This window comes from Pistacia vera, unplaced genomic scaffold (assembly GCF_008641045.1).
Source record: "Pistacia vera cultivar Batoury unplaced genomic scaffold, PisVer_v2 Contig228, whole genome shotgun sequence".
Classification (NCBI taxonomy): Eukaryota; Viridiplantae; Streptophyta; class Magnoliopsida; order Sapindales; family Anacardiaceae; genus Pistacia; species Pistacia vera.
The window spans coordinates 1,065,902-1,091,621 of NW_022196033.1; the positions used below are offsets into that span (position 1 = coordinate 1,065,902).

At 35.7% G+C, this 25,720-nt stretch overlaps 2 protein-coding genes and 2 pseudogenes across 2 annotated transcripts; 2 read left to right on the top strand and 2 right to left on the bottom strand.

Annotated features, from left to right (window-relative positions):
- LOC116131079 (temperature-induced lipocalin-1) lies at nucleotides 1-1,587 on the top strand. Its single transcript, XM_031416721.1, has 2 exons — nucleotides 1-711; nucleotides 1,009-1,587. The coding sequence occupies exons 1-2, from the start codon at nucleotides 340-342 to the stop codon at nucleotides 1,192-1,194; spliced, it is 558 nt and encodes a 185-aa protein (XP_031272581.1). The 5' UTR covers nucleotides 1-339; the 3' UTR covers nucleotides 1,195-1,587.
- Nucleotides 1,588-2,864: 1,277 nt separating this feature from the next.
- On the bottom strand, nucleotides 2,865-6,414 carry LOC116131085 (annotated as a pseudogene).
- Nucleotides 6,415-8,129: 1,715 nt separating this feature from the next.
- LOC116131057 lies at nucleotides 8,130-12,598 on the top strand (annotated as a pseudogene).
- A 7,226-nt stretch (nucleotides 12,599-19,824) lies between these two features.
- On the bottom strand, nucleotides 19,825-21,431 carry LOC116131081 (serine/threonine-protein phosphatase 7 long form homolog). Its single transcript, XM_031416725.1, has 3 exons — nucleotides 21,328-21,431; nucleotides 20,624-21,253; nucleotides 19,825-20,540 (listed from the first exon to the last, which is right to left on the bottom strand). The coding sequence occupies exons 2-3, from the start codon at nucleotides 21,113-21,115 to the stop codon at nucleotides 20,472-20,474; spliced, it is 561 nt and encodes a 186-aa protein (XP_031272585.1). The 5' UTR covers nucleotides 21,116-21,253; nucleotides 21,328-21,431; the 3' UTR covers nucleotides 19,825-20,471.
- Nucleotides 21,432-25,720: the final 4,289 nt, after the last annotated feature.

Below are 25,720 nucleotides of genomic sequence, written 5' to 3' on the forward strand. Positions count from 1 at the left end.
CTTCACCAAGTTTTACCATATTTTTCTCTCAAAATCACTTTCATTACTCACGAGCAAGCAACAAGCCCTTGGTTTGTTTTGGCTCCAACAGGACACAGCCTAGAAACTCCCAAATCCATCTGGCTTTTCCGATCTTTCAACACTTAACACTTCAAAGGCTCTAAGCCCTCCACGTCTTCCAACAGAAATTACAGATTCTCTTTTTAACCGAGCACTTCTCCAATCTTAAACCCCACCTTATCAATAACAAACACTATCGTAATCTATCCTAAACCCACCTCCATTCCTCAAAAAAGTTCCAACCTTTGAGCAAAAGCTTGAATCTTTCATCCCAAAAACATGGCGAAAAAGCAGATGGAAGTGGTGAAGGGCCTTGATTTACAGCGCTACATGGGAAGATGGTATGAGATTGCTTCATTCCCTTCATTTTTTCAGCCCAAGAATGGAGTGGACACAAGAGCTACTTACACTTTGAATGAAGATGGGACTGTGCATGTTTTGAATGAGACATGGTCAGATGGCAAAAGAAGCTCCATAGAAGGCAGTGCCTACAAGGCTAATCCTAATAGTGATGAGGCCAAGCTTAAGGTCAAATTTTATGTGCCTCCATTTTTGCCTATCATCCCTGTTGTCGGAGACTACTGGGTTCTGTTCATTGATGATGAGTATCAGTATGCTTTGATTGGTCAGCCTAGCAGGAAATACCTCTGGGTATGTCTCTTGATCTTTCTCGGTGTTATTGCTTTCCTTTTTCATGTATTTCACTAGTCTTGAAATGGGGTTTTGTTATTTTGCTCAACTATGCTCCTTAGGATGATTTTGTGTAGTGATTTTTTATCTCTAATGTTGAACATGAATTTTGCATCTATCATCGTATACATCTGATGTTGCATGTTACAAGTTCATCGATAAACCCTTAGTATTACTAGTGAGATTGTATGTTGTCTAACTTCCGTTGATCAACTCCAAAATCCCATTTTTAATCGATTCATGGTGTTATGATTGCAGATACTATGCAGGAGGACTCATCTAGATGATGAGATCTACAACCAGCTGGTGGAGAAGGCCAAAAGTGAAGGATATGATGTGAGCAAACTCCACAAGACACCACAGACTGATCCACCACCAGAGGGAGATGCAGGCCCCAAGGACACCAAAGGCATATGGTGGTTTAAATCCCTCTTGGGCAAATGAAGAAAAACACAATAGGCTTTATTTCAAGTCAAAATAAAAGGATCAAAATCCCCTGTTTGCATTAGTAGAAAATGAATGTATCTAAACAAGTAAAATGTATGTTGCTTTTACATTTTGGGTTTCTGGGTTTTGTTTGTAAAAAAGAGTGTGCGCTTTGAATTATGAGAGTTGTCTTGTCATTGTTGTGAATGGTGCTTGCCGCTTGGTAGTAGGTGTCTGTTGATGTGAAATGGTGATGGATAAATTTCAGTAGGTGTGATTATGATGGGGTAGGAATCTTGAGGATCAGAATGGAGAAAAGGGTCCCTCCCCCTTTTGGGAACATTATCTAAGTTGTGTATTATTTTGATGTTTATCCGTTTCTTTGGGGCTAAGCAAAATGGTTCTTGTTCACTTGTGTACGCTGTTCATCTAGGATTCCTTTTATGATTCTGAATCCTATTCAACAATTGATGTGCTGTGAATAAAACAAAAGTAATACCACTCTTAAATAAAATCTAAATTTTTTTATCCTAAATAAATGCTTAGTCTCATGTGACACCGAGATATCATATAATGACGAGATATTATATACTACCTTGTCTCTTTATAATTTTCAAAATAAATGATGCAATCTTTTCTCTTTCAATATTTCTCTAACTCATATATCCTTTATCTACTCTCTCCTCATCTCCTCTCTCTATTTTTTTTCATGGCCCACATCTTCTCTCTCTCTTTCCTTATCTCTTCTCTATTAAATTATTTCAATATTTAAAACATATGTGCAGTGAGAAAAACAAAATTTTCTCATTTGTAATATCAGAGGAAAAAGTTAATTTGAGGAAAGATAAAATTGATTCATTAAAAAATATGTAAAAGTTTAAAACATAATTATATAGAAACAGAGGGAGTGATATGATCATTCTTCATTTACATGTCAAAGCCACATAAATGAACGGACGGAAGATTATAGTGGTAATTGAGCAAGACAAAATAGTTTTAACATATATGTATATATTATATATCGTTATTTCAGTAGACGGTCTCACCAAATTAGATGAAACAGTCCCATGTAAATTTTTATTTTTGCCGAGGTTTGAATATATATATATATATATTTTAGTGATCGAGTATATCTGGTTAGTTTACGCACACTCTAATTAATACTTTAAGACGCTGAAATTGACAGTCGAATAAATCTCTTTAATAACCATTTTTATTAACAATCCAAGTTGAACAAACTCATGATATCTTAACTAATACATTCAAGAATTTTAATTAACCGATAAATCATCTAATAGTAGTTAATATATTTGGAAATGATAAGATTGTTTAGACGTAAGTAATATACCGTTTATTTCTTAAATAAGCAAAAGATTTTGATATTCGTTTAATCATCATGTAAGATGACATTTATTAATTTGTATAAATATTTGGTGTAATGCTTTCATTCAATGTAATTTGGAGTCTTTCCTACTAGAGGCATCTTTCCATTTTCTGATTGAAACCAAAACATTCCCCTATTCACTACAACAGAGCCCAACAACAAACTAATATGAAATACTTTTTAGTTTTTAGTTTTTACAGAAGAGAGATCTCTCATGAAAAATATATACAAAAACTTATAAAATGAAATCTTGCGCACACCAAAATTAGGAATTTTTTTTTTTTTTTTTTTTTTTAATTTGTAATTTTGAAGAAAAAAAATGAAGAATCCATAAATTAGATAGGAAGACATAGTACAAAAAACGTCGACGTATATCGTATGATCAGAACAAGAGAATCACATACACAAGCTACATTTGAGAACGAGAAGTGTATAAGTACTAAAATATAAAAGATTTTTGGCGATAACCTTTGTTTTCTTCTTTTTCTGATCATCAAGAACACAAACACCCAGAAGATGAAAGACCACAAATCTTCCAAGCAAACAATTGATAAATGATATAAACATATATTATAATCACCCTTTTTGTCATCCATCACCTTCAACAAGTATAACAAGTGAATATGGCCCTTACAGGATAAACGTGCCTTGCCTCAATGCCCTTACAGTATGCTACAACATTGATTTGTTTTCTTCGCCTGCTTGTAGAACATCTGTTTCAACAACCATAAAGTTCTAGCATTAGCCACAAGATAAATTCCTTCTCAAAATTACATAAATTACTCCCTGTGTCGACGATCTCCTAATGAGATATTGACATGGATGTCATCAAATAAACTCTCAAAAAATTCAAAAAGCCTTTGAATTATATTGGTCTACCGGAAACTAAGCTACCAAACAACAAAAACCAATGACAAGGAAGACCAGAATAAGCACCATGCAAATCGGGGCCCTAACATGAAAGACTATGCACATATGAACCTACATATATGTTCACTGTTTCAGTAGTTCACTGTTTCAGTAGTTCACTGATAAATGAGTAAAGGCAATATGAAGTTACTGTTGGATTACCTGCGACGCTGCACTAAGATCTGAACTCTTTTCAACTAAACTGTCCAGCTTCTCACCCCGTGCAAGCACACTATCGATAGTTTTATGCTGAAACAGAGAATAAACTGCTTCAAAACTTAAAGAAAGAGAAGCCAATCTGATAAACAGGCGAGTTAACAGATACAAAGCATAAACTTATTAACCCAAAGCCTGACCCTACAAAAATTAAAATAAGAAATTCATGTATAATGTATGTCATGAGAAACTAGAAACTAAAAGCATATAGCATATCTAGTATCCCAAATGTAATTTTATTAAGATTCAGAAACTCCATCACTTGCCTCGTGTATGAAGTATAAGCAAACTATCTACATCATCTTATCTGATACAGCTTCGAGTCGAAGCTGTATCAGGAGGGCAAGACTTTTGCTCAGTTGGAGCACTTCAATAACTAGGTGCACTTAAAAAAGATAAAAAATGTCAACAAAAATGATTATAAACCCAGCCTACTTTTCAGACGAGCAAAGTTACAGGTTAATTAAAGACCCAATTTCTGATGTAGCTCATACGGAAACATTAGAATAGGAAATACCTATCAAATGGAATGCAAATTGAAGGTTGTGTAGCAACATTCGAATCATGAGGAACGAAGGCATATTCAAAGGAAACTTCGATCTTTAATTACACAAATGAAATACTTCTAGAACACCGGTAAAACATAAAATTACTTAAGAGGCAATACATAAACCAGTGCAGCAATAGCACAACACTCACAAGATAATCTGGTTTCATCCAATTCCCTTTGAATTTCAACACCTTATCAGCCTCTGCAGGGTCCTGAAATGTGGTAATCAGAGTCAATGTAAGCACAGGATATGAGATCTAAATCATAAATTCCAACTATGGTCAAGAGTGACAAAGAAATCAGAAATACCTGAAATTTGGTCAAAGCTTCATTCAATAGGGCCATGGTTGAGAGCTGTCGGCCTGTACAGTCTTCCATGATCACCAAAATTTTTCTGATACTCTTCTACCACCTGCCAGACACCTTCAATTTATCAACAACCAAGAAAACCAAGATGACATCAATATCCCCAAATGGTTTCATCACCACAAAAGATATCACAAAATCTAACATGAAACATATCTCAACTCATATAAATTACATTCACCAAGCAACTTTCTCATTCTCGCACTTCAAACTCTAAGTGAGATAGTTTCACCACGTTAGCTCACTGAACATGCAAGATATTAAGATCTAAACGTGAAACACAATAGTGAGAACTCTCCAATCAACAAATAAAATAGATAAATAATAACCCCATAACAAAATATTCCAACTATTTTTTTTTTCCTTTGTTACTTATCAACAACTTCGATAGTTTCATTTCCTTACGTCTTATAACATATATAAATTATAATACCACAAGTTTTATCACATAATAAATGAAGATAAATGATTTTAGAAACAGTAAAACATATGGAGAGCATCTTATATATCAGAAAGTTTGCAGAAAGCACTTTTAGAGAAAACACTCAAAAGAATCATTCACCATAAAACCCAAACAATATTAAAATTGATACAGGTTCATATACTATACCTGATTCGAACTGAAATGCACTCCGAACTGGATAGTGATCATCCATAAATCCTACCGCGCATAGCCCATTTTTATTATAACATGCACCTTGTACTCTACACAATCAATCAACATCCAGCAATTAACCCAAAAAGCCAACACAACAGTAAATTTATTCTTTACTTCTTCTCAAACTATCAGCTTGCACAGATACACAGATTCAACATAATTGACAATCATAAACAAGCTCAAAATGATAAAAATAGAAAAGGGAAAATGCTAACATGTTCCAAATACAAACAGAACAAATTTTCTTGTTTCAATGCATCATAAACCATAATTCAATAATCATAAGGAATTAAAGATAACTGAGAAATCATAAATCCTGAAAATTTTGAGCTGACAAAAATTACAAATTTGTTATTCAAAAACAAAGAATACCGTTACGCAAAGAAACAATAATATGTTGTTTCACAAAATATTGAGATAGTTAAGAAATCTTTAACCTAAACCAGGGCTCAAAACAATTACAAAATTTACTTGTACAAAAACAAAGAAAAATGTTAAACTCATTTGCAACTCCATCAAATAAAAAATTTTACTCTTAAATGCAATTCAAAACGCTAATCTTAAGGATAAAAAATTCACTTGTTTCAGTATATCTTAAAGTGTGTAATTCAATACAATAGGTCATAAAAGAATTCCCTAAAATGGCGTTCAATTACAGAGCCTAATTCTAAAGGATCAAAATTATACTTGCTTCAATAAGTGTGTAATTCAAACATAGATCAAAAAAGAATCCCAGATAGCTTTAAACTTACAAAAATTACATATTAACTTATTCTAAAATGGCGTCCAATTGCAGAAAAATATAACTCAATAAAGCGTAATTCAAGAAATCAAACTATATTTTTTGTCTTATTATGCACACGAATAGAACATCTAAAAAACAAACTCAAATGACGCGATTCGAGCTGAACGCCAATCGACAGAAAGCGATGCATATCAATTAAAACAGAAAAAGATGAAATCGGACCTTCGTGTTGAACCGACTGACGTTGCGACGGCGGAGTGCGTTTGGCGACGGTGCGACCGCCGAAGAGGATGAACTCCTTGACGCTGGAGCGTTGAAAGTAGCCGAAATGGCTGACGTCAGATGCGGTCACTAGAATACCGGATCGGCCCCTCAGGACGCATTTCACACCAGCACGCCGTGATCTTCATTTCTCTCTCTCTCCGTGGCGAATTTTACAGTTTCGTACGGTGCCTTCGCTTGAATTTGTGCTTGTTTTTTGATTTGATTAATTGGATTCGAGAGAAGTAACGGCAGAAAGCAGATTCGTTTTATTTGGAGAGAAGGATTCGGTGTTGTTGAGTATAGAGTAAACTTTTTGCAATCGGCTTAGCTGGCATCAGTGGGCCATGATGTTTTTTATTTGATTAGATATATACTTCCATTTCATAAAGATATGCATTTTGGTCGGAGTCGGTTGCTTTATATTCTAAATTCTTCATTGAATTATAGTGTATAAGTTAGGGTGTATCTTTGCTGTACAGCGACAATCTTGCTTTGCGTACGGCAGGGGTGTTCGACACATCAAGAGACTGTTTATCGAAGGTTGTCGTTTTGATCTAATTTTTGCATGGTGATGAGAAAATGCAAAGAACGGAACCACGAGAATGGGTGATGCGGCGAGCGGATTATTTTTAATGATTTTTCAAGATTAAAACTTTAAAAAATTATAAAAAATAAAATACTATGCATTTTGGTCGAGGTCTGACTTAAAAATTTTCTGAACAACTCCAATGTTATAATCTGTAATTGATCAGGTTGTAATTAGGTGATATGACCTATTATAGTTGATCATTGTGAATTGTCACTTTATGTTTGAGAAAAAAATTGAATTAGATTGTAAGTGTAATATTTCATTTTATTTTAGTTTAAAAGTGTGCTAGTTCATGGACCCTGTTTAGTTTGGTTTAATTTTTTATTTTTAAAGTAAAATTGAAAACCCATTTGGTTCGTTTTCATTAATTAAACTAGATTTAAGTATGCTTAAACCAAATCAAGATTATCAAATATGCATAACAAATCTTAATGATATAGCTTTTAGGTTTTAACATATTAAATCTATATAATTTTTTTTCCGTTCTATTTTTAGTAAACAAGAGAATGGTTCGATTTGGTTCAAAAGTTCTATAGTAAAATGTATATTTTGATTTGATAACGACTAAATCGATTGGTTAGAATTTGTTCTATTTGTTTTATTCAGTTGTCATGAATTATTCATCTATACTAATAAGTGATAAGTAACAACTTGTACTTTAATTGTGTTGATTTAATGCGTTATTTTAAATTATTTACTTTAATATTGACTATAATATATAATGTAGAAGAACCAAATTGGAAAGGAAGGAATTCAAACTTAAAAACTCTTTTCGATTTTCAAAGAATAAACGTTAAAAGAAATTGATTGAGTATAGATCAATTTTCTTATTAAAGATTGTGGACGAAATCAAGAAATCATGAAAATAACCTTTATAATGACTTTGTAGTAAATCTCGTGTATAATTTTCAGAAAGATTATCGAACAAGGTAAAATACTTATATGACTTTGATTTTGATAAAAGATTATTGTACGACGTTACAAAGAAAAAAAGGTTTATATAAATTTTCGAAGAAGTGAAAATTAATATATGTGAAAATATACCAGAAATTAATTTTTTTTTTTGGGGGGAAATATGATAATTTAAGAAGAAAAATTGAAAATACAGTGCAAAAATATATGAAATTTCATGTAAAAAGATGTCCAGTTGGGTCAACCCATTGACATGGTGAGTCCAGGTGGCACCGGCCAGTGATCCTTCCACTGCCAAGAGCGGGAAGTGTTCGCTGCTCTGTGAAGCCAGCCTCACGCGGGCCCTCCACTCTAGTAACCATGAGACTCTGGCCTTCGCAGAGACCCGTCTCACCTCCTGGCTTGGATTGGGCTAGCCAACCTTACCAGCCTGAGTCCGACTCAAGTGATGGAGCCAATGTTCCACCATCTTAAAGCCCCCACTTGGGTCACAAGCTCACGTTACCAAGCTCGGCGATGCTTCCACTTCTTCAGCCTTTTTATATTTCTTTAAGATGCTCACCACCTCTTCGATGTGGGATCAAGAATGCTTTATCACATCCAGAGGTCTATTTTTTCAGATCCTTGAGGATTATATAAATATAAATACAAATCTGAGTTTTTGGAAAGCATCAAAAACCCCCCTCTAAAATTATTGAATTTCACTATCTTATGGAGTTATGTTATGTGAAACAATCCCAATCAAAACTGGTTAGCAAAAACAAAATGATTCATTGTGGATCGAGTGGCAAATTGGGTTGAATCGATGTAAATAAATATTAAATTAATTGATTTGGAAGAATGTAACATGATACGTATGCATATGACAGTGAAAATCGTTAACTAATAAACGTTTATTAATAAGTGATTTTATTCATCTAGTAATAATTATTAAATATGAATTAAATGATAATAATATAAACAAGAAAAATTCTTTTCATATTTATATATCGTTTTTTATTTATGATTCAAAAATAATTCTAAAACTGTCGGATTAATTATATTAAATGAAATTTAATTAATTTGTTTAAGAGGTTTACTTGAAAAGACACAAAGATAACACATTGAATGACATAATGAAGTGTCAGTTTCTATCAAAAAACAGTTAAAAGCCGTTAAGTTTAGAGCTGTCACTCTCCCGCGTCACAGGAATGGAGCCAGAATAGCAAACAAGGAAACAAGATCTTCAACCAAGAAACCGCTCCATCTCTTAATCAATGCTATTTATGAAAGATTTGGTAGAGTTATTAGAGAGAGCTGTTAGTGTGAATTAACTTCATAACTAATTACTCTCTCCTGTCATTTTCCTTCTCTTTCCTTCACTTTCCCGAGGAAAATTCCTCACTGAAACTTCAACTCAATGTCGCTTTTTCTTCACCTCTGTTGTTAAGTTTCATGTAAGTCCATCTGGGTTCGACTCACTTTATCAGATTTTTTTCTTTCTTTCTTTGATACACTATTGAGCTCTCGGGAATACGATTTAACTCTCGCGGCTCGTTTACTCTAATTTGTAACAGGATTTGAAGATGATGATAATGTTTTGTTTTTCATTTTCTTGTTGATCAATACAAAAGCTGTCAATGCAAAATCTAGGAAGAGAAACCCTGAGGCAGTGAAAGCTGCTGAGCCTGCAAAGAAATGGCAGACTCTAAATGGTACTTGTTTTGGAACTAAAATCATACAATTTTGTTCTGAAACACAATTGAATTAACAAACAGTTGGTTCTTGAATCTGTTTGCAGGAGCTGAGCCTCTGGTGGTAGCTCGAGGAGGGTTCTCGGGGGTTCTTCCGGAATCGAGTAGTGCTGCGAATAGCTTGGTGAGCCTCCGATGAGTCTGTCCAGTGTAGCTGTGTTGTGCAATCTGCAATTGACAAAGGATGGTGTTGGAATTTGCATGACAGATATCCATTTGTAATTCAACAAATATTGGCTGATTTACCCCAATGAAGGACAACTTACAAGGTTAATGGACAGGATTTAAAGGGTGTTTTGCTTTGGATTATAGAGCTGATCAGCTTTTCAACAATGTATCATGTAAGTCTATATATGTAGTTTTTCAAAAAAAATCAGGTGCAGATGTTGGCTTTTTGTTTTGGCTTTTTTAATTCCAGCTCTTGTTTATTAGACTAAAAGACAAACAGTTTCCGATGCAGAAATTTTACTGAGTTTTCTCTTTTAGAATGAATTGATGTAGTAAACGAGACCCATCGTTAAGAAACACATTCTTATAGTAAAAATGTAACATAGACATAGCCATACCAAAAGCTAATCTGATAGCATGGTGCAATACATGTGGGCAGGTCTGGGGGACTTAAAACACCGATGCCACGAGGATGCATTGATTTGTGTTCTGATCGGTTTTATTTGATTTACTATGTGTTTGTCTTGCAGTGACTCAGATGTGTACTCCAGACCATCCGTATTGATGGAGAATTTCCAATATCTACTGTTGAAGATGTATTGGGAACTAAACCCCCTCAGTTTTGGTTAAATGTTCAGGTATTTTCTCTCTTCTTTCCTCTTTAACCTCTGTTTCAGAAATTTTTTGTTTCTTTTCCTTCTCTTCTGCTAATGCTCCCTTTGTGCAGTATGACACATTCTATTCTCAACACAACCTCAGTGTGGAAGGCTATCTTCAAAGTCTGTCAGAGTTGGAGGCATAAAACTTATCATCTCCTGAGATTGGTTTTCTGAAGGCCATTGGTGGAAGGTGAACAAGGCAAGGACAAAGCGTCGTTTTCGTGTTCCTCAACCCGAATGAAGTTGAACCAACAACCATCAAACTACAGTGAAATCTTGAAGAATCTTACTGCTATCAAATCTTTTGCTTCCGCATTGTTGTCCCGAAAAATTACATATTTCCTATTAATATAAAACAGGATATCTGGATCCTGCAACTGCTCTTGTGACTGATGCACATAAAAGGAACTAGAAGTATATGCTTCTGATTTTGAAATGATGTTCAACTAAGCTACAATTACAGCTATGATCCATCAAATGAGTACTGAAATTTTTGATAACTCGCAGTTTGCTGTTGACGGATTTATCACCCGATTTTCCTCCTACAGCATCAGAAAGCAAGGTTTGCAATTTCTTCAAGAAATTTGGCCAAGATTTTGTCTTTTAAACGTTATCTGATATGTTGTGCTTGAGAATGCTTTGAACTAACACTCCCACTATTTTCTTTGATGCAGCATGCTTTGCACTAAACAATGTCACCAAACCTGTCAGAGGAAGATACTAATCTTATACACAAATTTTAGAAGCACAAGATGAATAAGTTGCACTGTAATGTTAATGTAAATTCTATCTTTTCCCAGGGAAACCTTTGATTATATCTCACAATGGGGCAAGTGGGGTTATCCTGGCAGTACTGATTTGGCATATCAGCAAGCGATCGATGACGGAACTGACATAATCGACTGCTCAGTTCAATGTCAAAAGATGGAGTTGCCTTCTGCTTGGATTCACCAGACCTCATGGGAAAAACAACCGTGATGACCTCTTTCATGTCTCGAGTCACCAGTATTCCTGCAATTCAACAAACAAGGGAATCTTTTCGTTCGATCTAACGTGGAGCGAGATTCAATCATTGAAGCGTAATTTTTTTTTTTTTTTTATCTTTTGTTTACCTGCTAATCTTCAGCTAGCATCCTCACTTGTCAACTTTTACTGCTTCAGCGGAAATGGAAAGCCCTTTTGCAACTGAAACTGATACCTTCCAAAGAAACCCTCAAGCTAAGACCAGGAAAATTTGTGACCATTGATGAATTCCTGGAGCTGGCAAAGACCAAGGCAGTTACTGGAGTTCAGTTCAACATAGAGGTAACCATTCATTTTTCTTAACAAATTCCACTATTAATTAGCACTTCTCTAATTCAAACCTCCTTGCTCAGAATGCTGCTTATCTAGCATCAAAGAGGGTCTTGCATAGTAGATGTTGTCACCAAAGCCTTAAGTAATGCCACTTTGACAAGCAATCCACTCAGCTAGTGTTTATCTCATCTGTGACAGTTCTGTGTTGTCAAAGTTTTCCGGTGTCCGTGCTTATAAGAGAGTCTTGCACCTCAAGAACGAAGTAAGCGATGCTCCAAAAGATTCGGTGGAGGAAACAAGAAGTATGCTGACGCAGTTATTGTCCCGAACCTAGTCTCATTACAGTTAGAGACGGTTTTACTGTAACATTTACGAATGTTTTAAAGGAAATGCATAGTGCAAATATCTCAGTATATGTCTCAGGTTTTCAAAAACGAGTTCATTTCACTTGCGTTCGATTACTTCGCAGATCCTGTCATAGAACTTGCAACTTATATGGAGGATTGGGCGTAGACGGGATTGTAACTGAGTTTCCTGCTACTGCCTCCAAATATCTGAGTAAGCGTAAAACTTTTGAATAAATGATGATTACTTGCAACCCAAGAAGCAAATATTTAGTTCAGTATACTTACTTTTAAAAATTGCAGGAAGCCCATGTTCTGACCTCAATGCTGATCTGCCTTATCCAATTTTACCCATTACACCTGGGATATGCTTATAACTGAACTCAGTACTCCGAACCAGAGCCGCCGGCAAGCGCCCCAAACCCATCCCTAGTATAGCAGATATTGTTGATCCACCGCTACCTCCCGTGGCCAATGGCTCCACTCCAGATGATACTGAGTTCGACTTTGGGTCTAGTCCTACTGGTGCTCCTCCTGTTCTTGCACCAAGTTCAAGTGACAAAACCAATTTTGCCAACATTGGAATTTCTATAGTGGCAGCAATGTTGCTATTTTTGCTCTTCATGTGATATTAAAATGTTGTTTAATTGGCTGATTGTGTAAATATTTTGCAGAAATATTGGCGTTTAGAGGTTGATTTGAATGGCTTGTTTGATCTAAATATTTGTGGCACAGCCTCTCCAAGGATTGTGTCAGATTGATCCAATGAGGATTTGATCAACATGCAGATTTTATTCCTGTATTCTTTTTTGTTCGTTTTTGGTTTTATAAACATATGAAAGTGAGACTTTCCCATTTGGTGTAAAATGAAGCTTTAGGATTCGGATAAGTCAAATTTATAACTTAATCACTCAAATCAATATATTTTCAAAACCAAAATGCTTAAGCCAATTACAGATGCTTAAAGCTGCATTTTACATTAATTAACTCTGAAGAGAAAGCGAAGCAAATTATATTATGTTTCTGTGAACACTGTTTCTCCTGACTTGCATGGGTTTCCTTCTCTCAAAATCTTTCATAAACGATATCTTGGCATACCCTATAAGAATCAAAACTATTTCTACCCAAATTCGAATGGAAACTTGGAGCCTGCAAGATCTTCTTCTTTCTTTGAGGGGTTAAAATTTTGAATTTTTTTTGCTACTACTTTCCACACAATCCAGGGTTCCCATCAAATGAATCATTCACGAACGTATCAAATTTTCTTTCCTTTGGTATGGGTCTTGTGAGATGGTTATTTGAGACATTGAAGTGCGAAAGGAATGTGAGATCTTGTAGTTGCTGAGATTCTGTCTGAGAGCTTGTTATTAAGAATCCAATATTCAGTGCTGTTTGTTTTTCCATGAATGGCGGGATGGGGCCTTTGAGATTATTGTTCGAAAAAACAAGAAAACTAAGCCGTTAAATTTGCAATGGATGTTGGAATCTCTGCTTCAAATTTGCTGCTCGAGAAATAATAGCTGTGAGGAGATTTGAGATCTCCTATTCCAACTCAGCTTGTACTCACGCAACAGTAACCGTAACTCACCGGTACAGATCAGTTCTCTCATTTGATATATGAAGAGTACAGAACTGTGATGGTATATGACCAGAAAAGCCTGAATTCGACAGGTTCAAATATGATAACTTGGAAAAGTTCATATTTCGGATGGACTTTGGAGCCATAAGTCTTATCAGCTAGGCCAGCCATTCCAGATGGACAAGGTGGAAGAGACTGCTACTGGAGTGTGATAGATACTATAGGCAGCTCTTAGATTAAGATTAAGCCCGATTAAATGACCAGAACCTATTTAGGTGACGTTGTCCCATGAGCAGCAGTCTTCGGCCTTCAGGATGAAACCTTGGGATAAGCAGAAGGATCAAAAGAAGTCGACCTATCGATAACTAGGCTTTGCTTGAACTGCAAAAAGGAAGAACGCTCATCATCATGACGTAGTTCCTGCACAAAAAGAGTAAAGTAAACAATTGTAAAATGAATAATGAAAGCCAAAGAAGTAAGCGTATCAATTAGAAGAAACATAAAGATAATTTTCGTAATTTTTCTCAATAAAATGGGAAACAGCTGGCTAAACCAGTAAAATGGATTGACAAACTCACAAGATATTAGTAAATCTCACTTTCATATCAAGCCGACTCTATAAGTCAACATCTATGTGATTTACTGTGTGTTTCAAGTCACAGGAGTTCAGTTTGAAGGGAAAGTTGAATAGAAGTGCAGGATTTTCAATTTCAGTTTATTCTGTTAAAATTAGTTCAGAGGGTAATTGTTAAAAGTAAAGTTTATGGTATGATGTGATAGTGTAAAATAGTGTGTTTTACTTAGAACTAGCGTGGTGGGCCATGCTGTGTCCTAAAATTCAACCTTTGCCGTGCTAAGGCCACAAAAAATTTTGCCTTCCGTGTCATGTTGGCCTGCCAAATCTAAAGGTCCATGGCACGACCTGCTACATAGTCTCTTGTGGCCTAGCACATGGGCGTCTTGTGTGCTTGTGTGCCGACCTATGAATTTTTTTTTTAATATTTAGTTTTATTATTTATAAATTATGAATTTTGATTTATTATTAATGTTATTATAAAATATTTTTATATTTTATATTAGTGACATTTTGTATTTTATAATTAAAAAAAATTAATCACTATTAAATCAATAAAATAATGAGACATTGCAATGTAATTGAATTTAAAACGCTTTTTATTATTTATAATTATAAATTACAATACAAACTTGAAACTAGGATTAAGAATTACATTACAATTGCAAGTTCTTGCAGCTTATTTGACCTTAAGCCTAAAAGACTCGAGGAGAACAAGAAAGAAAACGAGTTCAGTCAAAACCTGTTAAAAGATTGTCGAAAGGTCCAGATTTGCAATGAATCTACGCTTAAGTTGAAAAACCATCTAGGTATTTGGCCAACCAACTTGTTTGAGGAAAGGTCTAGGTTCTCCAATGATCTTGATCCCGCAAGAATTGTGGGAACTCAATAAGGTTGCAGGACCCCAATCGAGAACCCCAAATTCGGAACTTTAGTATGGCCATTATGGGTGAGCAATTGAAAATTGTTTGAAGAGAGAGAAATAATATGTAAATTTCTAGCTTATAAAAAGCATGTCCATATCCAGTGTGCCACTCAGATTATTTCCTTCAAGGTTAATCATTGAAGATTCGCGAGTCAAAGAGAGCGCTAGAATGGCCTTGGAATTGATTTCCTTCAAGTGCAAGCGACTGAGTTTTCGAGGTTCCTAATTTGAGAAGGGATTGTACCATTAATTCGTTTGAGCCAAATATAAAGAGTAAGATTTGTTAGGCTCATAACCAAGAGGAAATTCTCCAACTATATTGTTTTTGAAAGGCTTAAGGAAGTAAGTTTACTAACTTAGCCATCCATGAATATGAACGAGAATCTTGGCTTGAAAAATTGTTTACAGAAAGTTCCAGTTCTCTAAAGAAGAAAATTCCAATAGCAGTTGGCAACTCACCTAAATCCATTTGATTTAGTAAAGAAGCTGATCTTGGTAAGATTTCCAAGTGAAGGCGGAATCATCCAAAAAAACTGCAATTACTAATCCAAGATCTGTAAGGAATTAAGATTCCCTATTGAATATGGAATCTCACCGAAAATCCGGCTCCCAAGTCTCATTTCCTCGAGGGGGTGTTGTTTCAATTCTGGCAAGGAGCCATTGAGACCTTGCATTGAACGCATGCTGAGAACCGTAGGTTGGGTAATTGGAATATCTTTGTAGGGAATTACCTTGCAATTGGCACCCTTGAGAGATAAGTCGTCAACAAGATAAATTTGCCAAGATATCAGGTATGGGAGAAGAAATATTGACATACCAAGAGCTAGGACTTTGAGGTAGGTTAACTTCTCAACTAGGCTTCTTACCGGCTTTTGGAGCTTTAAGTTAAAATTAACGTTAAGTCAAGGGTCTCCAAATTTGAGAGCTCCAGGCCCTCCATGGTATTTGACCAGAAAAACTAGAATTATCAAGCTAAGATATGATAACCTGGAAAGGTTCTTGATTGCGGACGGGATTTGGAGCCATTGAAGTCATTATCACCAAGGCTAAGCCATTCGAGTGGACCAGGTGGAAGACTGCTACTAGAGTTGATGGAACCGTAGAGGTAGCTACTGGTGAGGTCAAGCTCGCCAAATGACCAGTAATCTCACTGCAGGTGACACCGTCCCATGAGCAGCAGTCTTATCAGCCTTCCAGGATACAACCTTGGGATAAGCAGAGCTCTATAGAAGCGAACTTATTGATAATTAGCTTTCCTTGAACTGTAACAAGGAAGAACGCTCATCATCAGGACAGAGTGGCTTCACAGAAGAAGTAAATGACAGGAGCTAAGATGAAATAATGAGAGCCAAAGAAGTAAGCGTATATGAGAAGAAACATGAGGATAAACCCATAATGGAAGTAAATAAATTAGATAATGTAGATCTGGTGTTGAAGCATTGTAGGAGAATGGAGATGAATTTATAGGCGGTTTACCATAATATCGTAAAAACAGCCCTGCGCAAATAACTTCAGCTTCATTATAGAAAGGGCCAAAGACTTGTTTGAGTCAAGTGGCCTGTGCCCTCAAAGTCAGCATGATAGTGATGGGTGTTTGGCTCCCTATTTTATCCATATTCCCAATCCTATTCTTCAAATAATGTTTGGCACACTATTCCAGAAATATTACCCTATTTTTTTAATTACTTTTAGACCCCATAAGGTTATTAATTTCACTAAATGCCCCCTGAATTTTTTTAAAAAAATTAACAAAACCCCCCCATCAACCCAACTTGTCAGATTCCGACAACCACCGTCGGTGATAGCCGGAATCTGTACAACGGCCTAAATTCCGACCATAAATGTTCGGAATTACACCGATCTGCCTTTGGCCAGATCCACCACGGATCTGGTCGGAAAAGGCCAGATCTGGCCATCGTTGACCGAAACGACGGCCACATCTTTGGCCTTTCTGACCGTCGACGGCCATAACAGGCCGTAGATCGGCCGAAAAGGCCATAATGATGCTTACGGCACAGATCCGATCGGTCTGTGCCGTAACGAAATTTTTCGGCCAGATTCCGGCGGTGGCGGCCGGATCTGACACTACAGGTGGTGGGAGTGTTTGTCATTTTATATAGTAGGTTCTTTAATTAATTAATATAAACCTAAGGGCTTTTTCAAATTTTTTAAATTTACCTCGTAATACTCCCTCTATCCAACAACAACTAATACTATCCTCAAAATCCTATCCAAATACTACACCAAACGCACCCATATTGTCTTAAATATTTAGTTAAACGTCAAGCTGCGTCCTTTCTCTCCCTTCCATTGACACTCAACGTAATGGCTGAGATGGGCACACCAAACTAACTAACCCAGAAATTGGCTTTTGGTGCTCCATTATGATTTTCGTTGAATTTCTACTACTGTCTACTCTACTTTTTCATTAAGGAGAAAACGAAAAAAATGATTAGACGTGCTTCTGACAGCCATGCAGCACGCTGAACCTACTCCTTCTTCAATTTTCATCTTCACTTTTCTGGGTTTTAAGCTTGTGTGGGTTTCTGTCTACTGTTAAGGATAGTTACTTAAATATTATTATTTTGTAATATGTTTCCACATACGATACCATTTTAAGCGTCAATGATTTCATAGCTCGACTTAATGAATAAGATCATCAGCCCAAGACTTAGTAATTATGGTTTAGTGAACTTCCAAATAACTGATTTTCCTAAAAGTTTCTAAAGCTAATGTGAACTGAAAGTATTGTGAACTTAACCCACCAAAAGCAGTATGAACTAAAACCTAAAAAGCAATAAACGAAAATAGCCTACAATTATCTCACCAACATATCTGACCTTCGTAAATTTTTTCAATAAGTTGTGGTAACAAAATTGATATCAAAACAATTATCTTTGAAACTCTTTTATAGCCTTACATTTTTTTTTTTTTTTATAACAATCGATATCCTGAATATCCTTTCCTTAGGTATGAGTTTTAGACTCAAAGGCATCTGTATAAAAAGCGTAATTAAGAGATTTGGAATAAGGGAATATATATATATATATGTATTTGGAATAAATCCGATAATAAAAAAGAATAAAAAAATAGAATCTATAAAGGGTAGCCCTTCCCTCAATAGAGCCTTGGACAACCCAAGGATCAAACTGAAAAAAACACAGGGCATAACATAGGAAAAGCAATCCCCTATAAGCTAAGCCCTATTAAAAAAAGGCCCAGACATAAGCCCTAGAACTAAATATACAACATTTTCATGTAAAGAAATGCTGCAAGCCCAAAAGCCTAAATAAACCCTCCAGCTCAAATGACACCAGCCCAGGGACATCACACACTGGTTAAAGAATTTTCCTCTGAACTTTCCAGAAAAAAAAAAACACCCCAAAGCCAGCAGAAGCGGCCTTCTTGCGGTACCAAATTCCACCAAAAAAAAAAAAAAAAAAGAAACTGCCCATTTAAGTCTTTATTCTTTGTCGTCTGATTGAACTTAACACGGCATATGTACATGATAGCTAGCTCTACCACAACAAGAAGTGCAAGACATCATAATATGAACCCCAAGCAGCCTTTAAAAAATACCAGCCAGAAAAGGACAAATGCAACCATCAACAAAAACTACAGCATAAAGTATCTCTCATGCAATGGCTGAAGATAATAAAATCAAACGTTTTCTGCTTTCCAAGCTCTCCCCGCAAAACCAAATCTCCAGGGCACTGCATACTCTTACCCAAAAAAACAATACACCAAAGATAATGCAGATGGCATCCGAGGTAGAGAATAATGTAACCCTAATAAAGAAAATATATAGATACACAATCAAAGATAGCCCCAACAATACTTGAGTTGTTATGGCCTAAATAAAGACCCAAAGAGTTTTGAGGCCCAATACAAGAAAGTGCTCACAATCTGCTCAATCATTGATGCCATGGACTGGATTTCTCTTATTTAGTTGAGCCATGTGTTTCACAGAGCAGTGATCACATGCCACTCTTGGATGGTGGCAATGGAAGGACAATAGGCCAAATTTGGCTCATTGGGTTGACCCCATTGGAACCATCATCATTTTTATGCTCTATCTTGTATAAGATGTTTGCATGAATCTATTTTCATGAGGAATAAATACTCAAGGATGAATTTTTATGCTTTGAATACATTGAATATTGATGTTGAGACTTGAGAGAGGAGCTCTGCAAAATTGAACTCTCTCTCAGCTTTATATACTTATTGATAACATTTTTAAGTACAACATTTTCTTAAGTACAAAAAATAAAAATAAAAACCATAATATATTTTGTTTCTGTGAACTCTGTTTCTCTCAATTGTTTTCATGAGTTTCCCCTCAAAAATCATCATAAGCTCTTCGTGTTTTCTTATTTGAAAAGCATGCTCAAGACCATAAAAAGCAAACTTATCGATAATTATGCTCTCCTTGAATTGCAACAAAGAAAAACCATCATCATTGTGACAAAGTGGCTGCACAACAGAAGTAAACTGAATAAGTAATGGTCCTTGCAACTTATTTGAACCGAGGTTCAAATTAAGAATGATTCCATGATGAGTCCAAAAACCATTTACGAGGTAGCAAAGTTGGATTTGAAGTTCATTAGATACTATACTTCCAATAATAGAAAGAATCAATCAAAAGAGAGAAAAATTTTACAATTGTAAAACTTTTCTAATTTTTTACTGCATCACATGCTGCTATAGAATCAACTAAATAAAAGATAGAATCTTGAACTTTGGCAACATTATTCATGAACATATTTGATAAGTACCAAATAAACCCTAATGTTAAAAATCTTGAAAAAATTCCATCCTAAAGTTAATGAAGATTGTTTTGTATCCGCAGGTTCAAAGAACAAGAAGTATCAACACATAAGACTCATCATCAAAAACATCAAAGGAACTTAGGCTTCTTCTTATGTGTAGTTGCATGGCTGGAGTCGACTTGAGTGAGACATAGTGACCCCTCAAAATCAGAGTATGGATAAAGTGGCACTTTCTTTGCTCACCTTTGAGTGGATGCACTGACCCTACTGGTGCCGCAGACCCCTCCAAATTGAGAGTTAAAGGCTCTTCTATATAAATATCATAACTCTGTGATGGAGCTGTGGGCGATGCTACCACCACTTGTGGGGATGAATGTTGTGATGTTATTACTTGTTCCATTGCCTTTTGTTGTATGCCAAGTCCTTTGCCTTGACCTTTGGCTGTACCTCGCCCTCTCACTGACAGAGATTAGTTTTGGTTGGCATTTGTGATATTAGAAGAGGTAGCCCTTCCATATTATTACCTTGTAAAGGAGATGGCGGTGCCATGGTTGTGGTAGGTGCTGTTATTGTCTCAAGGTGTCGAATCTCCCCAATCATTTGCAACACATGAGTGCACATAATCTGAATATCTATCAATGACTGCATAGCACTATCACTGGTAGGTAAAAGTACCAAGGGTTGTAATGCATTGATTGTGAATATTTGTCAAGCTATGGACCTTCTGTTCCAAACATAGAAATCCAATGAATATTGATTGCAAAGTAATACAGGATCAATAGTCAAATAACTTATAATAATTCATACCAGTAAATGTGACATCCCACTAGCAGGTTGAATTCGCTTATGAGGTTTTTGAGTGAGTGGGGTAATCAAACGATGAGTTATGCTTCTATACCACTTCATGTATGGATCATGATAATGCATAGTGCTATCCTTAGGCTCAATGGTAACTATACTCTTCTCTCCAACTGCCCATAACTTGATATATTGTTGATGATATGCCTTCCAGTTGTAATAATGTCTACCCCGTCTATCAATTGCATGAATTTTCACCTCACTATCACACTGCACAGGAATTCCTTGTTGGAGACCAAATTGGCGTAGAACTCTGTCGGGACGATGCCACTCAACAATATCAAAGCAAATAAGTGGAGCAGTTGTCCTCCATACATGCTGGTCTCTAACACATACATCTGCTGGGGACACAAGTAACTCATACGTGTATGGTTGCCACATCATTTGAATTTTGATGGGGAAGATCCACTTAAAAGTAGGCACTAGCACAACCATGTGCATCTCATCAAATGTACAAGATTATAAAAGAACACTTAGTCAAAAGTAAACCTGATCATATGTCTGTTGATCAAGCTGGTCTCGATAAAAAATCAATGCCCTCTGAGGGTTATCTCAACGGATGACAGGAGACCTCCATCTCTTCTAGAAGAAAACAGTTGTAAGACAACTAGGTATATTGAAAGCATATATTAATGAAGTAGTAGCTATACTACCTGCATCCTAATGGATCTGCAGGTAATTCTCCTGACTGACCATCTCAACTTATGAACTTGCACCTCATTCTTTACAGCTTCACACATCTGGAGCAACTGGATCCTACTCTTGGCAACAAATCTCTCAAGGTGACCAATATGCAAACGCTCCCATGCCCATAACTACAAGAATAAGAATTTACATAATATCAGAGAAAAAAAAAATATTATTATGCTCTATATGCTATTATACATACCTGTAACAACATTAGATGACAAGAAATTTCACTGGCCCCCTTCTTACTAGCCCGACAGAATTCACGATAAAGGTAGGCTAGTACAACACTACCCCAGCTAAATTTCCCAGCATACTTAAATCCCTTAGAAGAGGTAAGAATATCATGCACATCCAAACCAATTTATCTGCAAGAGAGAACCCCAATAAGCCTAAGATATATGCCTTAGCATAGCACTGCATAGTTACAGCATCAGCATCTAATGGCAGATGCTGGAAATAGCCTTCGTAACCATCTAAGCTTCAAGGTTGAACCATGAAGAACACTAGATGTTCTCACCCCTAACAACTCTTCACAGAGATTGTCCCATTGGAGGTTAGCACTACTAGTCACTGGATAACCATGTATACGAGGCCTAACATCACTGTTACAATTCTCACCCACAACAAAATGAAAGGTGTGTCTTTTGTCTCCATCTCTCAACCAATGCAGTGACCAAGGGCCAGTCAATTTGAATAAAACCAATTCTGTAGACCCCATAGAACCCACCTCGACACAAAATGATGAATATGGTGCCACTCCCGCATCATTGTCCCAATCTCTATCTACATGTTAAGACACCAGGGTCTCAATCAAAGTATTGCGTTGACTTCACTTTTCTTCACTTATTTTGTATTGAACCAATCACATAGCGGATGGCTAGAGAAGGACTCAAGGATTGATACTAACCTCTCCTGCCCAATGGCTTCAGATCTATGCTAGTCTTGCAACACAACACAAACTTGTCACTTAGCCCTGGGTCCAAAAAGGTATTAGGGTTGGCATTACATTTGTCCCGATTGACTACTATCTTTAAAAGAATTGTCACAACTCTTACTTTAAGCAAAGAAAATTAATCCTATGACATCAAGAAATTTATGTATATTTACCTGATTATCATAGCAGTCCGACATTATGACTTGATTATCCACATGGATTTGTGTTGTGACTTGGCTATCTATGCTTGCTGGTTCTCTTTCCAAATACATTCCAAACAATTTGTTCCAGGCTTTTGTGCCACATCAAATACAATTGTCTAAAGATCTCATCAGTAATGGGCACAAGTATGAATTCCTGACAAGCTGGATACCTGCATATGATCTTCTTTAATATGTTGCTGGTGAAACCAGTAATCTCATACATCTTTTCCAGCACTGATTATGTGTTGTTTCGTAGCTAACCCTTGTAGGCTTTGGGACGGCACCTTATAAGTAATGCCTTGTGCTCCATTTGTTATCCTCCCATTCCAGTAACACATTAGTGTGACATTTTCTCTAGCCATCTTCTACCATTCACTAATGCAACCATATCATGGTATAATATCAGCAGCGTCTATACAAAGCTACAATAATGCACATATATTTACAGAAAAAGGAAACAGAACAACAGTTATTCACCCTACAAAAGACGGTCCATCTACCATCATCGTAGATACACAAAATCTAGTTGATTTTGAATCCCGAAACCCTGCCTACCATTCTATCAGAAGTAACTCTTAGCCACTGATAGGGTGCTTTCAATGAACTTTCAAACCATTAAATTTTTGTCAACAAAGCTTACAATTTACAAAAGTTTATGCTAAATGAACATCTATCATTTCTTGCAAGCACAATCAAGATCATTATCTTTCATCAGCTTTATTCAAGTTGCATCACTTCCGTCAGTTCAATAAATGCGCAATTAACAAAGAAGCAATCTTAAGGCCTGGGTAATCCATTTAAACTACAAAACCAAATGGTTTCTGTTCACTGAGGCAAAATAACAAACAATTACAGTGCAAATGAACAACCAAAAGAAATTAATTTCTATTAATTCTTATCGGAAATACAAACTGGGATTACAAAAAGTATAATTCACACTGCGAAAATTACTTAAACTAGAATATTTTGATGTTTGATTTGAGTTAGTAATTTTGCCACTCAATTTCTCTCTGTTTGTTGTTTCCTCGAAAGAACCGCTGGCCATTTTCACGAGTTTATTCATTGATTAAAGGTTAAGCCGAGTATACACGTGGCGTTTTATTGAAAATTTAGTCACCGTATACTGTTTTAGCGGTTTGAAATAACGGTTAGAGGATCTTCAATTGTGCTCTTTATTTTGAAGATATCTTTAACATAAAAAAAATATCTTTATTAATTTTTAATAAAGATAAATTTTTTATTCAAATCTAATAGACTCTTTAAATTTAGAAAAGAATATGAGAGATAAATCATAAATAAGTACATAGAAACTTACAATTTTATTATTTAAAATTAGGATAAAGACTGAAATTTGACTCTCTAATGTAAAGAGTCAAATTCACTCTTTAATTTATATTTAAAGAATAAAGAGTTTGTTGGACTCTTATTTCTATGAATAACTCTTTATAATAAGAGTTTAGGTTATATAAGAGTCTATTGGATATGCTCTTAAAGACCGCTAGTTAATGTCGCAAAATGGCCGTTATAGGCCTCTTCATTTAAAATAAGTAAACAAATTTAAAAAGATTTTTTTTCTTATTAATAAGGGAATGCTTTGTACAAGTAATGTAACAACTGTCACACTACTAGTTTCACATTAATCTTTTTTTTTTTTTTTTTTTTTACAAACTAATGGTGTGACGGCTGTCACATCACTTTGTGTAAAAATTTTGTAAGAGTCTTTTATATATACATTTCTCTATTAATAAACTCTTAAGTCCTAAAGAGACATTAAAACTGATAATATTATAAGTAAATATTATAAATTGTTGTCTTCTTGTTTATCAACATGTAAATTATAAGAGAAATTTTTACTATTTTTAAACTTCATGAATATTTTAATTATTTTTACATCTTATGTTATGTAAACGTGTACACTCCATCCCAAAACACGTGTCTAATCTTTCAAACCACTTATTTCATTTTCTTGCATCGTATAAGGGCGAAACATAATTTTTTAAGATAATAATGTGCTCACAAATCCTTTTTATTAACCTTCTTTCACAAACTGATTGTTAGCAATTAATCTCGTTTACCCAATAACGAATCCTACTGATCAATTACGAGTAAATTAATTACAAACTATCACATCGTACTTATAGAAAAAAGTTAATAAAAAGGTTGTTAGTTTATCTTTATTGAATTTTTTAACAAAGTTTGTCGGGAGAGGATTGTACAAACGACGTCAAATGGCAGCAGCGAGGACGCCGTTTAACGGCATAACAAAGTGCGGTTCATTCACAGTACAAACAACCAAAGTGAGCAAGAGGCCGACACGAGCTCTCACTTCAGACTCTTCAGAGTTTGCCACACCATAATCGGGTGCTGGATAAGCCCACTCTCTCCAATCAAAATTCCTTAACTCAGACAACCATCTCTTCCTACTTGTTGACTGGTTATGCAGTTGGGAATAACAAACAAAGCTCAAAAGAATTGATCTCAAACGTTTTGTGCAGTTTGGTTGTTCCTCTGCTTTTTCCATGTTTTTTCTTAGATAAACTTTATCAGTAAAGTTTCAGATCAAGAGCATGTTCAGGTTCAAGAGCTCCATGCCTTATCAGAACTATTTTCCAACCAATTCATATAGAAACTTCGAGCCTGCAGGATCTTCTTCTTTCTTTGAGGGCGGAAAACTTTATTTTAGTTTTTGTAGTGCCCATTGCCCTGATCGGGGAGGTATTCATTTTGGTCTAGTACTAGGAAGGAATCCTTAATGACGCCTTATCTCTATGCAAAGCATAGAGGTATTCATATTACATATCTACCAGAAATTTCTGCTTTTTCTCAAAGCTTGTGATCATTTAGTTTTACATCTCAAATTGAGAATCCGAAGTAAAACTTTCTGGGATCAGCCCAAGTCCTGAAAAGGTTTCATCCTATGTTGGAAGATTGGATTTTGATTTAGAAAACTTCATTAGTTAGAATTCAATATCCCAACAAAACAAAAAAGAAAAACAAATCATAATTAAAAACCAAAAAAAAAAACAAAAAAAAACAAAAAAGTAGTGGAGCAGAAATATAGGCTCAGATTCACTCTTGAGTGGACACAACTTGAAAGTGAGTTCAATGGCTGCAACATGGAGATGTATCCGGGTTGCCCCGCCAAGAAATGGGTCTCCAAGAAAGAGCCCAACACAAAGCAGAAACTTCATCACAGCCTCATTGCATTCACCTCTGAGA

Bases quoted from the DNA above. Each gene is read 5' to 3' on its own strand.
- LOC116131079 (XM_031416721.1), top strand. From the start codon at position 340: ATGGCGAAAAAGCAGATGGAAGTGGTGAAGGGCCTTGATTTACAGCGC. The intron at 712-1,008 runs GTATGTCTCTTG...TTATGATTGCAG, and splicing joins CTAGCAGGAAATACCTCTGG to ATACTATGCAGGAGGACTCA.
- LOC116131081 (XM_031416725.1), bottom strand. From the start codon at position 21,115: ATGCACATGGTTGTGCTAGTGCCTACTTTTAAGTGGATCTTCCCCATC. The intron at 20,541-20,623 runs GTATGAATTATT...TGTTTGGAACAG, and splicing joins GTGGGATGTCACATTTACTG to AAGGTCCATAGCTTGACAAA.